Raw genomic sequence first — 16648 nt, forward strand, 5'->3', positions numbered from 1 at the left:
AGAATCACTCTTGACTTCCTCCTGTTTCAGTGTCACATTCTGTCTATCTGTCAATTTACCTTCCCTCCACTTCTGTTATCTTCAGGGCAGCCCCTAGTCCAAGCTACTTTCACCTGTGCTCTATAGTGGTCTCCTACTGGTCATCTCACTTCCAGTCTTGTGCCTGGCCAGTCCATTCTCTTACTGCAGTTAGAGGGATCTGATCAAGATGTGAATAAGAATATCTCATTTCCTGCTTAAAACCCCTGAATAATTTTCACTGGTCTTACAATGGGCCAACATCTTCAACAATACCTGTAAAAGCCTTACCAGGACAGACCTGTGCCCATCTTTCCAGCCTTCCTTCCTGTCCCTTCCTAATCAGCCCCCTGTAGCCCCAACATCACGACCTCCATTCCTCTTGCCTGACCACTCTTCCTGGGGGGAGCTTTCCTGGCTCCATGGTCAGGTCCTTCTGCTTTATGCTCTTGCGGTCCTATTGCATCTTTCCTACACAGCCCTTATCACAGTTTTAATTGCATGTTTATTTGCTTGCTTGTTTAATTCATGGCTATTTTATTTGCTGGACTGTTAGCTCCATGAGGGCAGGGACCATTTCTGGTTTATTCAGTTTGCACATCATCTTGCACAGTGCCCAGTACATAGTAGATGCTTGGCAAATATTTGTTGGATGACCTTTTTTCTCTGTAAGTATTGCTGTTAGGAATGAAGTGAATTAAAAAATAATTCTTAGTTTCAACCTATTTTAAGGGAGGAGAAGACAACATATGAATATAACATGCTCTTATTTAGTTGGATAGATGTTGAATGTTACAGGTCAGAACCAGCAGAGGTCTGGAGTGTTTTGCCCTACACAACCCACCACTAGCAACCGAATCACCAGTTCCCCAAGTTTCCTCTTGCTCTAGAATTGGAATCTCTTGAGGACAGGTACCTTCTGTGCTTTTGTTGACACATTTTCTGTACCCAGCCTATTGCTGTACACATAAAGAGTGCTTATTAATATAGTAAAACCAATATAGTGAATCTACTGACATATATATATATATATATATAAAGATACTTTCTAAAAAAAGAAAGAAAGATGTACTAGTTGGAGGAAATCTGTGTATGAGCAGATTCATAGTCCCTCTTGGCTCCCAGCTCCACCTTGGAAAACACAAATATTGTTCCCCTTCCGCTCAGTCATGTCTGTCCCGTGTGTCAGAGTGAAGTGTCCATCTCTCTTCTCAGGTCTTCCAGAGGCGGAACACTGGGCAGCTGGATTTCTTCAAGCGTTGGCGGAGCTACGTGGAAGGCTTTGGGGACCCCATGAAGGAGTTCTGGCTTGGTATGATCTCTGAGAATCCCGGAGGGCTGGGTTGTAGAAGGGTGACTTCCCCCTTGACCAGCTGGTCGGGCAGCTGGAGGAATCCCACCACATTCAGGGAGAGGTCCAAGTGACAGGGACATTGGGGAACCTGCCAGCAGGGTTGTTGGTAGGGCCCTGTTCACGGGAAGGCTCTAGTGTGCTCTGGACTTGTGAAAAGGTAGGACTGTCCCAGGTGGTTTTTATGCTGTATCTAAGCTCTACGTGATCTGCATGGAGTCTGAATTTCTTAGAAACCACAGTAGTAGAAAAATAGTTGACTGATTGGGGTTCTGAGCTATTATTGGGAGGCCATTCTAGTAGTCCCTGAAATTCTGCTAGTAATGCGTTATGGACATTGTTTTCTCCCCCCTTCCCTCTGCTCTCTTCTGGAGCAGATAATTCACAGAGAGTGAAATAGCCAAAGGCATCAGTTTGCAAATGAAGAATTAAAAAAAAATCATCATCTGGATACTCAGCGTCTAATAGAGTAGATGATGTTTGTGGTTTGCTTGGTACAAAGTCTCTTCAGCGATCTTAGAGTGAGTGGTTGATCTGCTCTTCTACTGGGTGAGCTAAATGGGTGATACATAGAACTGCTTCTGTTGTAGAGACACGGAGCCAGTGGAGGCAGATTTGGCTCATGATTACTCTGCTCCCCTCACTACTTCCTTCCATGGGATGTAGTTTCCATGCGAACTAGCCCGACTGTGCCAAAGAAATAATAGGATGAGAAAATGAGCCACCCGAAAGAGAGGGTGTTGGGAAGGCCTCCTATTAGCAGAGCAGGTGAAGGCTAAGGTGACTTCTGGTCCTGAAAGTCTCAGAAGCAAGTGGTGAATGCTCACACGCTTCTCTTGATTGGCTATTGGAGTTCCATTCCTATTTTCAGGACTTGACAAGCTGCACAACCTCACAACCAGCACTTCTACCCGGTATGAGGTGAGAGTGGACTTACAGACTGCCAATGAATCCGCCTATGCCATATATGATTTCTTCCAAGTGGCCTCCAGCAAGGAGCGGTATAAGCTGACTGTTGGGAAATACAGAGGCACAGCAGGTGAGGAAAAAATGTTTGTTTACTGTGAGGGTCTCTTGCTGTCTCTTGTCTAAGGACTGGTTTGTCAGGTGCCATGGATCTGGGGGTGAAATATTGTCCTTATGGACGACTGAGGCCCTACTCCCTGCAGGGGCTGGGGGATTGGAGTGTACAAAGTAGTTAAAGCAACGCTCAACCCTCATAAAACTGGGACTTTCGTACATTGTACACCCATCCCTCTCCCAATAAACCCTTCTCTTGCACTCCCCCAGCTCAGGCTGTCGTGCATGGGTGGATGCGCCCACATCCTGAGCAGTTTCCCGGTGCCAGGCAGCCTTTCATTCAGCCTCAGCGGTGTGGCTGTCCACTTCGTGTGCACAGCAGTGTGTGTGTGTGTGTGTGTGTGTGTGTTGTTATTTAAGCATTTTATGGCACTTTGCTACAAGTAAAGACAAAAAAACGAAAGTGCTGATTCAAACAGTAAGAAGCATAGGTCTCATTAGCTTAATACAACAACACAGAAATGGGCATTTCAGCGGAAGGCAGGGAGTCTTCAGCCTCCGTCAGCTGCTCGTGGGATTTAAGCCAGTTGATGATATGTTCAGTTGTGAAGGAAAGAATGAAATTAAGCAACATAACTGAAATACAGGGATTACACCCGTAAGTATTTTACCAAAGAGGGGAGGTGTGGTTATTGTTTTAATACAAGTAGTTTAAAACCTACACAAGGGGTCTTTCAAAAAGTTCATGGGAATATTCGTATTATCTTTAAATTAACTTTTTCCGTAAAACTTTTGAAGTACTCTTATATTTATGGTTTTTAAACCCTAGCAAGTAAGTTTGTTTTTGACTTTTGCATTATACATAACTATGTAGGAATGCGTTACCAGCCAAATCGACCTACTGTATGGGACATGGTCTTTCTCTTTAGAGTCACATGTAAATAGATAAGGAAGAATATAAGGTACCTTTCGCAGAGTCACCTAAGTGGTAAGGAAAATAAAGAGCTACAGGAGTGTGGAGAGAGTTGATACACTGAGGAACGAAGTGGCTGAAGGAAGGTTCTGGTAGGACAGGGGGCTGGAGTTGGATCTGAAAGAAGGGTAGAACTTAGATGGGAGGAAAAGAAGGGGCTCCCCAGGCCTGGGGGTTCCAGGGGAGAGCAAGGACTGAGCAGAGGCTAGGAAATTGGGGTGCACTCTTGAAACCTTCCAGGACTTCTCTAAATTTTGCACTCAAGAACCCCGGATGGCAGAGGACTATGAACAGAACCTCTGAGTGTCTGGGGCCATGATCTGAAGTGGCCATCTGCTAATGCAGAATTTCTTTGAGATCTTATAATTTCATTCTGAAAACAATCACGAGAGTTTTGCATTTGCTCTTGTTTCCCAGGGCCTCCCACAGGGCCTGCCTGGCACAGAGTAGGTGAGTTTAAACAATGAAATTGCTCACAGGACTTTTCTGTATAATTTCATGCATGTTCAATATCTTGAAGAATAGTTCCTGAGACACAAATAGGTTCATAGGGATCAAGGAAGGAGTGAGTTTGGTGACATGGTGACATGGGAGGAGACAGAGGTGGAGGGGTAGGCACCCACCAGGGTATGAGGAGTTTGGGCTACACACATGGAAAACTGTTCAAGGATTCCAGGTAGGGGTTGGATGGGAAAAAGTGTGCAAAGAATTGTTTTGGGGAAAAAACAATCATTAAAAAATAAAAATAAAAAAGGCATTGCTGTTAGGAGAGCCTGTCCTGCTTTACATACTGTTATTTCTTTCCTCAGGGATCCTGGGACTCCAGAGCCTGGAAACAGGCTGTACTAAGTCCAGCAAAAGTGTAATATGTTTCACAAAAGTCAGGCACAGGAAAAAGGCAGCTAAAATACAACTGGGAAACACAGATAGACGTTCATGTGATAATGAGGGTAATAACCAAATGATTTACATAGCCATAATAATTGAATAATCATAAACAGTTTATCGATGCTGTTTTGTAGGACTAAGCACACTTCCTGCCTCTCCCCACCCCACCACCTCCCCCAGTCTCTAAATAAGATCAGACTACCTGACAGCGTTTTACGGGATTTCCTAACCCTTTGCTGTAATAGGGTACGCACGTTCCACTCTCCCTTAGGCCAAGTGGGCCTCCTCCTGCTCTGGTCTCAGTCCACATGGAGCCTGTGTGGTCATCCCTTTTGCTTCCAATACCCTGTTCTCTGTTCTTGACCACGGTGCTCGGTTAGCTGCAGCCTTTCTTTCTCAGGCTAGAGCACCAGTCTTCATAGGCTCAATTTGTGGGACCCTCCCTGGAAAAGACATGAAGCTGAGTGTTTCTCTTTGGCCCCTGTGCCCCACATGTCTCCCCGAAACTGGCTGTCCTCATTGGCCTCCTGGTTGGGGACCTCATTCAGGCCTGTCCTCTGGGGCTGCCTGTTCCCCTCTCCTCAACCATTAAAATTTGCCTTTTCTGAGGCCTGTGTTCAAATAACCCAGTAAATGAACTGATGTTGATGGGGAAGTGAGCGGAAGGGAGTGAACATATTCATGAATTAATGTGATTCTCCTCCCAGCTATTCTATTTGCATTTTAACGGTGAATAGGGGATAATTCCTGTTCTAAGGTTGTTCAGGCCAACAGTGCCGGTCAGTGGAGGATGTATTTTTTAATAGGAAATATTTTTCAATAGGAGACTTTCAAAGCACACAGCATTTAGGCAGCGATCTAGTCTTCTCATGTGCACTATCATTCCCACTTTTAAATTCCGAATTACAGTGGTGGGGTTAGTGGAGTTTTAGCTTCCTCATAAATGCTGATTGGTCCATGAGGAGGGTTTGAAATTTAGGAAGCTTCTAGCTACTTATGTCCTTAATGATGAGGCACTATTTAGAGGACACGGCGTTCAAATGGAAGGTGAACATTTTGATATCTCCGTGCACACGCCAACTCTCCCCAGCTTCTAACTCCTTGATCGCCTGATTAGAGCTGACAGATGCACAGCCCCGGCAGAAGCATGTGGTTTAAGACTTGCTGCCTGCTGAAACTGTCCAGGTGGGCACTCACCTTTTGACTTTCACTGAAGTCATATTGGAAAGCCCATTATTCCTTCATGAAGGAAACTCCAGCAAGGTAATGATGTGTAAATTTAGTTTCTGGTTCTGGGTCCTTACAGTGGGGCAGGGAGGCTATCTTATGAGCTCTACCTTCAAGATGCTATTGATCTATTCAGCAATTATAATGAAAACATAGACAGACATTCAGAATGGTGCAGAATGACTTTTATGCACTGACAAGTCATTCATAGCTGATCTCAAGTCCCACATGCGTGGGACTCAGTGGTGCCTGACCAGGGATGGGCCAGGCCCTAGGACACTGGGGAATGTGGCTGGGGAGCTCTCCCTGAATATAGGGGGCTGGGGCAAGGTTTGCCAACTGTCCACAGTGAAGAATTGTTCTACCCCAAATGCCTTCCTTGTTTTTAAATGCTGGTGCTTGAAAAAGAGAAAAAATTAATGGGTACATGAAGAAAAGGGAAAGGTATAAGTAGCACAAATCGCTCTTCTACTCGCCTACTCCTACTTCCAAGGTGAAGGACATTCAAGGTCCAGACACACCGTCCTGTGTCTGTGTGCGTCTTACAGCAGATACAATGTTAATGGCTCCTTTCAGTCTGAGATGATGCAGCTGCCAGGGTCATCTTCTGTGTCCTGTGAGGTGCTGGAAGAAAAGGTGTTTCAGAGTGACATTTTGATGAGATGGATCACGACCAGCGCAGTGGCTCCCACCCAGAGCTTGGGTTCAGACGTTTTATGGGTCTGTCACCAACCCCTCCAACCCCCACCTAAGAAGAAACAGCTTCCCACCCAAAGCCATAATGCCAGAATTGGGGTCTTTATCTCTCATCAGTGTTTCCTCCTGAAACTCCAATAGGAGGGAAGGAGTCTAAGCACCACTGGCTCAACTACTTTATCTTACTTAAGGAGATATGCTTAATAAATCAGGATACTGTCCTAGCTGGGGCCTGAGGATCAGGGCAAAGTTCTTTTCTGATTCATGACTACTCTCACTATCCCCACTCTGAATGTTAGGATGGCTTTAATTTCTAGAGGGTAGAAAATCCATCTGCAGAAAAAAACTCCCACAGTTGGGCTGAAACCTGCTTCACTTTTCTTTATCCCAGTGCCCAAGGTTAGATAACCACAAACACATTTTTAAGAAAGCCTCTGCCCAGATTCTTAGAGAACAGCTCTGGGAACTTTCTAGCCAGTTAGGTAAGCTGTGCTCATTTAAATAATGTTATTAAGGGAGACACTGGGTGAAATTTCAAGGTCTTGTTAACTATCTGCCAGAAATCTGAAGGAGGAAATGCGTTTGGATAAAGTGACAGTGTACCTTTCTTTGAGTGGATTGGTGTCTCAGAAAGACACCTGGGCTTGGAATCTGAGGACCAAAATTTGAGTCCCAGCTCTGCCATTTGCAGACCTTGACGAGTCCCTAAAGTCTCACCTCTGTGACTTTGTTTCCTCATGGGACTATGAGCTGTCCTGCCCACCTTGCAAGCTTGCTGTGAGAGTCAGATGAGAATGTATACATGGAAATGATCTGTAAATTCAGAGATTAGATGTAAATGTAAGAATCGTTATTGCAGGAACAGAACGTGATGAAGCTTGTGATTGATATGGGCCCTTATTGCCTCTTATGAGCTCAATAAGAAGGTAAACTTATAAAGGATGACAAATAGGATAAATACAAGTAAAATAATTAAAGCAGATTTCCAGACAGGGTGTGATGAAGCGCTAAATTGTACGTATATCCCTGGAATGGCTGCAGAAGTTCAGGTGCGTGTGTGTGCATGCGTGTGCGTGCGTGTGCATGCGTGTGCGTGCGTACATGTGCACACGTGTGAGAGAGAGTGTGTGTGTGTGTGTGTGTGTGTGTGTGTGTGTGTGTGAGGAGGGTGTCTGGGAGGCTCAGTAAGGAGACTCTTCCTCAGGAGGGGGCTGAGCTGGGCTTTGAGGGATGGTTGGGATTCAAACCAATGAGGCAGAGAGAAACCCCATGGAAGGTGGACCTGTCCACTCCACAAGTGGAGGCTGCCTGGGGGGGGACAGTAGGATGTGAGATTGTCATAGGAATAGCCAAGTCACAGGCCTGCAAAGCAAGGAAGAGTAATTCACCTCCAAGTGGTAGGAAGTAGGACGTCAGGCCTGAGGTGAAGAAAATGGGTGTTTAAGCTTCAGAGGGGCTGGCAGGCAAGATGCCAGAGAGAAAGCTGCTGGCCCAGAGGTAAGAAGAGACCGAGGCAGCAGCCTTGGGAGCAGAGAAGTGGGGTGTGTGGGAGTGTTCTGCAGAGGCAGGGCTAGATAAAGGGGTACAAAGGGATTGTCCAACATGGCGCAGGAGGTTCAGGTCTGGGTGGTGGGAGGAAGGGTTGAGCCATGGCAGAGATGGGGAGGATGGATAGTGGCTGTCTTGTGTGACGGCTGGTCAGGGGCCATGGGGGAGTCAGTACATTTGGTTTTGGGTATTTGACATGACTGGGGAGCTTCCAAATGAAAATGCTGTGAAGGCTGTTGGAGAAACCGGCCTGAAGTTTGGGTGACAGGCCAGGAAAGAGGACCTGTTCATCTGTGTCATGTCCTCATTTTGGCCATTTTGAGAGAGTGGTGACTCCCTGTGACGTCTGACTGGATCCTTGGCATTTTCATGCCTGGAGATTTTCCTGCCAGGTCCTTTTTCGGGCTAGAATATGATCATCTCTGTGGCTAATCCTGGGCTCTCACCTCCTGTCTCTTCTCTCCTGCAGGGGATGCTCTTACTTACCACAATGGATGGAAGTTTACAACTTTTGACAGAGACAATGACATCGCCCTCAGCAACTGTGCCCTGACGCATCATGGCGGCTGGTGGTACAAGAACTGCCACTTGGCCAACCCCAATGGCAGATACGGGGAGACCAAGCATAGCGAGGTAGGTGACAGATGAACATCTTTTCTGTCCCAGGCTCTGCCCACATTCGGCTCCCACAGGGATGCCCTCCAGGCTAGTAGGGTGGCCCCTCTTCTTCCAAGGCTTCCAGTCAGGGCACTAGAGCTTCTTCTCTTTGAGGTCATGGCCCTCCCTGCCTATGAGCTGGGGCCTCTGCCTGCTGTGCATTCCCACGAGTGCTGCACACTTACTTAGTGGCAGGTGAGCGGAAAGCTCAGGCTGCCCCCTGCTGTGTAAAGAACGATGATGTGGGTCTCACTTTAGTTCCCACATGGACACTGTCTTAGTCAGCTGGGGCTGCTGTAATAGAATAGCATAGATGGGGTGGATTAGACAATAGGCATTTATTTCTCACAGTTCTGGAGGTTGGGAAGTCCAAGATCGAGGTGCTGGCAGACTTGCTTCTTGGTGAGGGCTTCTTCCTGAATTGCAGACAGCTGCCTTCTCACTGTGTCCTCACATGGCAGAGAGACAGGAGCTCTGGTCTCTTCTTCTTTTTATAAGGACATTCATACCTTATGGAGCTCCACCCTCATGACCTCATCTAAACCTAATTACTTCCCAAAGACCGCACCTCTAAATACTGTCACATTGGGGGTTAAGTCTTCAACATATGGATTTTGGGGAGACACAGACATTTGGTTTATAACATACACTTCACAATCCCTTCTAATTGTTCTCTTAGTTAAACCAGAGCTATTTCTCTCAAGTCCTTTCGTCACTAGAAAAACAGTCTTTTCTGGCTTAGGTCAGATCCATCCTTGGATCCAGTTCAGCTAAAGCCATCCAAAGTCTGCCTAGAGCACTGTGCTAGACCAGCCTCTCCACTTCAGGAGTGTGTGACAGGTCTGAGAGTCTAGGAGCGCTCCTGTCCTTCCCCTTGCTCGGACCTCCACGACCCACGTATAACACCTTGACTCCTTGCCAGCTACAGGGCATCTGTTGCCTGCTTCCTCTCAGCTTCCTGAAAATTGCACCTTTGTTCCTACTCATCAATAATCCTCTACCCTCCCTAAACTCTCGGAGTCCCACCCTAAGTCCTGATCCTAGCCTTCAGGAAGAACTCACTTCATACTGACAATCCTGTAAATATTAGCACATCTAAGGCCCAGGTACATTTTCATTCTTTGTCCCTGACCAGGCTGTGGGGAATCCCAATCCTTATTTGATTTTTCAAAGGGAAGAAGAAATTTGCCCCTGGGGAAGCCAAGGAGGGTGGGCTCATGAATCACGGTGGCAGTGGGTGGCCTGATTCAGGGAACCATGTGATCAGATATCAAATATTTGAAATGGGCAGCCCGCATGCCCTAAACCATCCCCGCATTTGCTAATAAAAGACATTCGTCTGGTTAATGTGCTTTTCACAGTCTGCAAGGCATTTAGCTTCTTGTTTATTATTTACCTCACAAATTAAAATACATAAAATTGGTCACTTGGGCTCTTTATTGGCCAGGTTGCAAGGTTATTAAGTGAATTAAATATTATTGTGCTCACCAGTCAAAAGACATAAAATGAAATTTAGTTTTCAGCAGGCTGTTTGTTACCCCAGAGCTAATATCTAAACAATCTAAATTGAAAATGATTTTACACAATTGGCCAATTAATGTTTATTTTTGCCTTCAATTTTTTGGGAAGGAAAAGTGAGACAAAGATAATTGGCTCATTGCTGGCCAGGTTGGCCCCGTGTTATCTTCGAGGCTGCTCTAGCCTTGCCCACCTCCTGGGCTTACACCCTCATCCTCCTACCCCAAGTCCTTCCAAGTCCTCAGCCTGTCTACCCCAGCTGCCCAGCAGAGGGCGCATGTTCCCAGGTCCTGTCCTCACTGCCCTTATCACACCCCAGGCGCTGCTTATCTCTTTTTCTCTCCCCTGAGCACAGAGGAAGCGGTTTCACAGCTCAAGAAGGAGGTCCCTGTACCAGGACCCACCTTACCCTCTTCCCAAGTGCCTCTTCTTGATGTTGGCTTTTTTACGTAGGGTGTGAACTGGGAGCCGTGGAAAGGACATGAATTCTCAATTCCTTATGTGGAGTTGAAAATCCGCCCTCATGGCTACAGCGGGGAGCACGTTCTGGGCAGAAAGAAGCGGATGCTAGGAGGAAAGACGAGAACGTTCTGATGGCCCCTTGGAGCAATCCTTGCAGGAGACAAGACCAGCTGAGGTTGGGGCTGTGTAAGCTTGGGGCGGGGTGGGTCGTGGTGACCGGTGAATGGAAGTCTGAGGGAAGCTCACAGCCTCTAGTTTCTGAGATCGCTGGATAACCCACAGAACAAATCACATCAGCATGCTTCACGAACAAGTCAAGTCACAGAGATTCCTTCCCTGTCCCCTACCTTTTTGCCCTTGTATACTAGGGGGCTCAAAATCAGCAAAATAGTCTTTGCATAGTATGTATGGGAATGACAGTACTGCAACTGCAGGGGGTTTTCAGCCTACCTCCAGTAGCAAATGTACTGGATTAGGGCAAAAAAATGAATCACCCAGCACTTCACCAATTGGAAATCTCTAGAAATTGGTATATATATTTAAAGCTCTGCTAATACAAATCTTCTCTCCAGAGAGAACACCAAAGAAGGATTCTGACTACCAAGGGGTCTGGGCTGAGACAACCTGACATTTGTTACCTCCAGTTCCCACTGGTGTCAAGGAAAAAAGTGTAAATCTCCCCCCTTTAATGGCTGGTGTTGGGAGGAAGGATGAAGGGAATAAAAAGGGGCCAAGATGGATTCACATTTAGCCAAGTTCTGACTAGTATCCTCATGCTGGAAACCAAAGCTCCTGTTCTACTGCTATTTTTAAGTGTCCCCTTCCAGCCATTTGCATAATCCCTTTCGTAGATTGGCATATGTTGTGAATAAATTCTCACTCATTTCAACTTTAAGCAACTGGACTCTCTTGAGAGTTGGTGCCTCCAAAGACTCTGTGACTCCCTCCTCCCCCGCTCCCCGCACTGTGGGACCCCTGGGTTCTGAGGCTGCTCAGCCCCGGGAGGCTCACTGTTTGAGTAGAAACTTGGCAAGGTCAGATCCTTTTTGCTTATTTGCTATCATTTTGGAAAGTTTTCTGTAGCAATTCAGTGACCATTGAAGTAACTTAAATTCCTATTCAAGAAAAATAATAAAAAACCACTTGATTGAAAAAAAAATTGCCTTGTGTTATTTTCCTCACATAAGTGCACTTGAATTCTAAATTTAACCTAAGTGCAGGTGAAGGTACAATTTGTGCATTATAATGGAATTTGGCTGGCTGTGGTCTCTTTCTTGCATGATGACAGATAGTGATATTTGGAATGCAGGAGAAGGAAGGAAGACAAATGCCCTAAAAGCCGCAGCCCCCCTCCAGGACTGGGGTGTAGTTTATTGCGTACGTTCTCCAGGTTTTAACCTCCAGGTGAATGCCAAGCTCTACGCCTAAAACCGTTTTTGTCAACCTTTGAAGTTTTCAGTATCCCTCTCTCTTGCCCTCCACCCCCAGCCCCGCTTCCCAGGCAGACACACTGATCAATGCCACGGTAACTGCTAGATCTGATAATGGGTGGTCTGGATGAAGTACAGTTTTAGTGTTGGAGCTGATCATTAACAAATGTGCTTTCACATTGTTCATTGATTCAACAGGAATTCATTAAGGGTCTGCCTGGTTTGTATCAGGCAGTGTGCTGGGCACTGGGGAAATAAGTGAGCAACAGAGGTGAGCTCACAGAGGAGAGCAGGCCAGACATGGTCCTTGCACTCGTGGAGCTGTGTGCTGTCATTTATTCATTCATTTACTCATGCATTCAACCAATATTGATTAAGCCCTATTATGTACCAGGGTCTATTCTAAGGAGTGGTGCTACACAAGTGAACAAAACAGAATATTCCTGCTTTTGTGCTTATATTCTGGTGGTGACACTGACAATAAACAACAAATAAACGTATAATTTCAAGAAGTAATAAGTGCCATGGAAGAAAAATAAAGTAGGATTAAGAGATGGAAGTAGTGAATCGTGGTGGAGATGGGAGACTGTGTTCTATCAAGGGGTGGGGGGAATATGAGGCCTCTCTGAGGAGGAGATATTTGCAGAGACCTTCCAGATTTCTTTTAGTCTTGATCCAGCTTTGTCAGAGCCTGAGCCTGAACTAACTTCCTCGTCTGTCTTAAAGGTCCCTCTGTATAACTTCACGGTTCCAAGTCCTCTCCTTGAATGCCCTTCTGCTGTGTTCTGTGACCCTGAAGTGTATTCACCTTTGTGATTCAGAAGCTTTGGGCTCATCCCAGTGGGTCCAGGTTTTTAAGAAAGAAGAGGCTCCTCTGCAAAGTGGGTCTAACCCCGGGGACTGGCTCAGAGCCAGGAGGGCAGAGAGAGTCTGCTTTTGATGTTCTGTGAACCATGCTTGTTAAGACAGATGGCTGGGCCCCATCCCTGGGGGTTCTGATTACATAGATCTGGGATGGGGGCTGCTGCTGGATTGGTGACCACTCTTTGAGTAGCTCTGGCATGGGGAGCTGCCGTTGGTCTTTCTGCTTTGAAGGAGTCTGTGATGGCAGCAGATTACAAAGCGCACACCCCCGAGCTCACTGACCTGGGCGTTTCTCCACGACCAGCCAAGAAGAGGACTTTCAGGGACTTGGACTTGGTTTTGGCACTGCTGTGCCTGTAGGACCCATGCTGCCCAAAGGGAGGGGGTGGTGAAAACCTCGGCTGACCCTTTAGAGGTTCTGCTGGGGGCAGAGAAGGAAGTCTGTTCCAGCCCTAAACCTCCATGCCCAACCTCATTTTAACATGACCAGTGCTGGCGGCTCCCACCTGGTAGCTGAACGTGGGCATGGAATGGGTTTCTGGATAGACATGCTTTTCAGAGAGGGTCGAACGCTTTTTTTAGAGCCAGGTTATGAGCCATTGAAGTTTTGAAGCTTACAGGGGACAATTTCTACCCTTTAGGACAGACCAAAGCAGACAAAAGCTCTCACAGAAGGAACATGCTGCAAGGCAGGCCCTTGGGTGGAAGCAAGGATGGCAGGCTCATGGCATTTGGTACAGTTTTCAAAGCACTGCTTCTTCTGAGCAAGACATGAGCAAGGCCATGGCCAACAAAGCACACCAGTGCCCTGGGGTGGCTCGCAGCACGTGGGGGAGACAGCTGTGGGAACAAACCCTGACAGTGGATAGCACAGCGGGGTGACCAGTCCTGCTGGGGCCTCAGAAAGCTTCACACGGACATGATGTCTAAGTCTGAGTTTTCCAGGGAAGAAACCAGAGGCTGAGGTGGAGGCAGGGCACCTCGGGGAAAAGAGACTTGGTGGCAAAGATGAGCAAGCGTGGAATGTGGTGTATTTGATGGAGGAAAAGTGGTTTCTTGGTGAGGTGAGGAGAGCTCGGTGGGGAGCCGAGCTGGGGTGACGGGCAGGGACTTTCTTCGCCATGCCGGTGCTGTGGTTCTCAGCTCTCATTGCACATCAGGGTCAGCAAGGAGCTTTCGTGTCTCCACATGCTCACTTCCCCTCCACAGACCTGCTTCGGTGGGTCTCAGGGGAGTCCTGGGCATCTGAGCTTTTTGAAGAACCCAGGGGATTCTAGCATGCAAGCAGGTTGGGAGTCCTGCTCAGATGGAAGTGTTTGGACAGTGAGTGAGTGGAGAGCACTCAGGTTTTTAAGCCTTGGAATGTCACGGTCAGGCTTATAGTTTGGAAGTACATATAAATTTGGTGACAGGGTAGAGAATTGGTAGGAGGGCTGTTGAGGGGAGCTCTGTTCTGTTGTATTGTTAAGGCAAGACATAATGACTTTCTCAGGCGGTGGCAGAAACGGTGGGGAAGGGGAGAGGCCACAGATGAGAGAATTTAGGAGGAAGAATCAGCAGGATTGAGGATGGGTGTAAAGGCCAGGGATGGGTCCTTTCATGGAAGAGCCTGAGTGCAGCTCCCTCTGGGTTGGGATCCCAGAATTTCCGTTTGCCAAATGAGGTTAAGAGCTCTGTTTTTTAACTTAGAATTTCCAGGATTATTAAAGACAGAAAATGCTAAAGGAGCAAGGGAGGAAGATAAAGAATGACTCAAGGAATTGTGACCACGGAAGGGAAGGGAGCAGGTGTGTGGGGACAAAGAGAGCATGTGGACAGGGAGAAACACAAATGAACACAGCAGGGCAGAAGGAAAACCAGTATAAAGGGTGAGAAGCTCTCGGCAAAATTTCGTCAGTTGCTGGAAAATGTCCTCCACTAAAAAAATTTCCACGTCATTACCTTAAACCCTTTCCCCAGGGCGGTGGAGAAGCTGAGTGCAGGTCAGTGAAGAGCTATCAATGCGGGTGGCTGTACCCAGCCTGGCCAGCAGATGGCAGGGTTGTCCTGCCAGGAGCCTCTCCCTTCAGCACCACTTTTCTCCTCCGTGAAGAGTTCCGGGGTTCCAGGGCCCCCACTTTTCTTCCTTCCTGGGTAACATTGCCTGGAGAGTCAGTCAGTGGGGTCCAGCTCAGCCTTTAGCCTGCATGTGATGGTCACTCAGGCTGGACTAATGCACAAATAGGTAACTGGAAATATCTTGAAGAGAGGGCTTTGTGGAACCTGGACTCTACCCCCAGCCCTGGTGCACTGGGCTGGGCGGAGAGAAAAGATGAATGGAGGTTGTCGGCATGATGAAAGCTGAAGGGGACCCTGGGAGGGATTTCAGGCAGTTCTCAATGTGCAAATTCTTCCCAAAGTCCTCCTTTTAGTTGGCTGTTTCTATAGGGGAAATGATTTGAGTTCCAGTTCCAATGTCATATAAAAAAGTTAGGTTCCAGGTTAGCCCATGCAAGCCTGTCTATTCTATAAGATAGGTGAACTTACAAGTGAACTTTAAAAGGACAAAAATAGAAAACAATAGTATAGCAATATTGTGATTTAAACAAATGAAGGAAACGAAATGGAACAGAAACAGCTTGTGATTTTGACTAGCAAAGAATATTGGGTTTAATTAGAGATGGATAAGGAGGCAGACAGGGCCTACTCTAGAACATCTGAAGGAGACATTTGGGCACTTTACAGACTCACAAGCAGACCCTCAATCGTGTTCAAAAAGTTTCTTACTAAAAGAATGTGCTCCGGTAAATTCAATAGTCTCTGAGGAGTCAAAATCAGCAGATTGACCTGGATCAGGGTGCCCCATGTACAGGAGCACCGGGGTGTGAGTCTGAAGACTTTGGTTTCTATTCAAGGTGTGGAGAAACCGACTTACCTTCTCTAGGCCTCATTTTCTTCATTTATAAAGTGGGAATGAATGGAAATAATGAAAGAGGTCTTTACGTACTATAAAGCACTCTGGAATGGTAGGATAGTGAGCTTGGATCTTTAGTCTTTATAATTTCATTAAAACCTTTTTCTTTTTCTTTCTTTTTTCCTAGGTAGGGGTGTATCTCTAGTCAGCCGTAAGACATATTTGCTATGATTATTATGGGTCACAAGTGGAAGAATTAGAAAGGGAAGAGTGAGAAAGGGGAAGGTTAGTAAAAGTCAGGGAGAATCTGCATGCACCTCGGGAAGGGTTTCCCTGGGATGATATTGATTGAGCTGTGGGCAGCGGAGGTCAGGAGCAGATGAAGCATGTGGTGTGCACAAGCAGCATTTCTCAAACAGTGTTCCCTGGAACCCTTGCCCTCCAGGTGTGTTAAAAGAAAAAGAGGTTTCGTGGTCAAATAAGTTTGGGAAAATTCTGAGTTAAGCAGTGTTAAATCAGTTTCTTTATTATAATACTTGTTAGAACCTTTAATGTCAGAGTGAGGAAGTCATAGCATGCAGTGTTTTAAGAACTTATTTGACCATGGAATTCTTTTGTGGCTTTGAGTATCTAGATAATATTTCTCAAGGGGTGGTTCAGGGTCCACCTGCATTTACCTAGAGTGCCTGTTAGCAGAGCAGGTTGTCTGGTCTCATCCTAGACTTAAAAAATCAGCCAAAAGGGCAGGAAGGGAAGAGGATATTGCACTTTTAAGAAATACCCCAGTGATTACTTTTTACCCCAATTAACACATTTACTTAGTATATAGTATATACCAGGCTCCATGATAGATACTGGAAGATACAGTAGTGAATACAACAGTTATAATTTGCTAGAAAGGCTAATTTTAATGCGAGTGGGAGCAGGGGTGGAGTACTGGAAATACAGGAAAACACACAATTACAATAGAGTCTGATCTTGCTGTGATGGGAAAGACATGTATGGTTATAGAAGCTTTCACGTAGGCAGTGATGCTAAACATGGAACACTTCACCAAAAATGTTTGTAAGAACAATTAAGACTTAGGTTATGGAAATCTCCAT

At 46.4% G+C, this 16648-nt stretch overlaps 1 protein-coding gene across 1 annotated transcript in view; it reads left to right on the plus strand.

Moving 5' to 3' along the window:
- The window catches only part of TNN (tenascin N), a 48978-nt gene extending 38488 nt beyond the window's left edge, over positions 1-10490 (plus strand). Inside the window, exons 15-18 of the mRNA XM_063106951.1 lie at positions 1234-1330; positions 2241-2408; positions 8191-8354; positions 10350-10490. Of these exons, the coding sequence (XP_062963021.1) occupies positions 1234-1330; positions 2241-2408; positions 8191-8354; positions 10350-10490 (570 nt within the window). The remainder of the gene's footprint in view (positions 1-1233; positions 1331-2240; positions 2409-8190; positions 8355-10349) is intronic.
- Positions 10491-16648: the final 6158 nt, after the last annotated feature.

This window comes from Cynocephalus volans, chromosome 8 (genome assembly GCF_027409185.1).
Source record: "Cynocephalus volans isolate mCynVol1 chromosome 8, mCynVol1.pri, whole genome shotgun sequence".
Taxonomy (NCBI): Eukaryota; Metazoa; Chordata; class Mammalia; order Dermoptera; family Cynocephalidae; genus Cynocephalus; species Cynocephalus volans.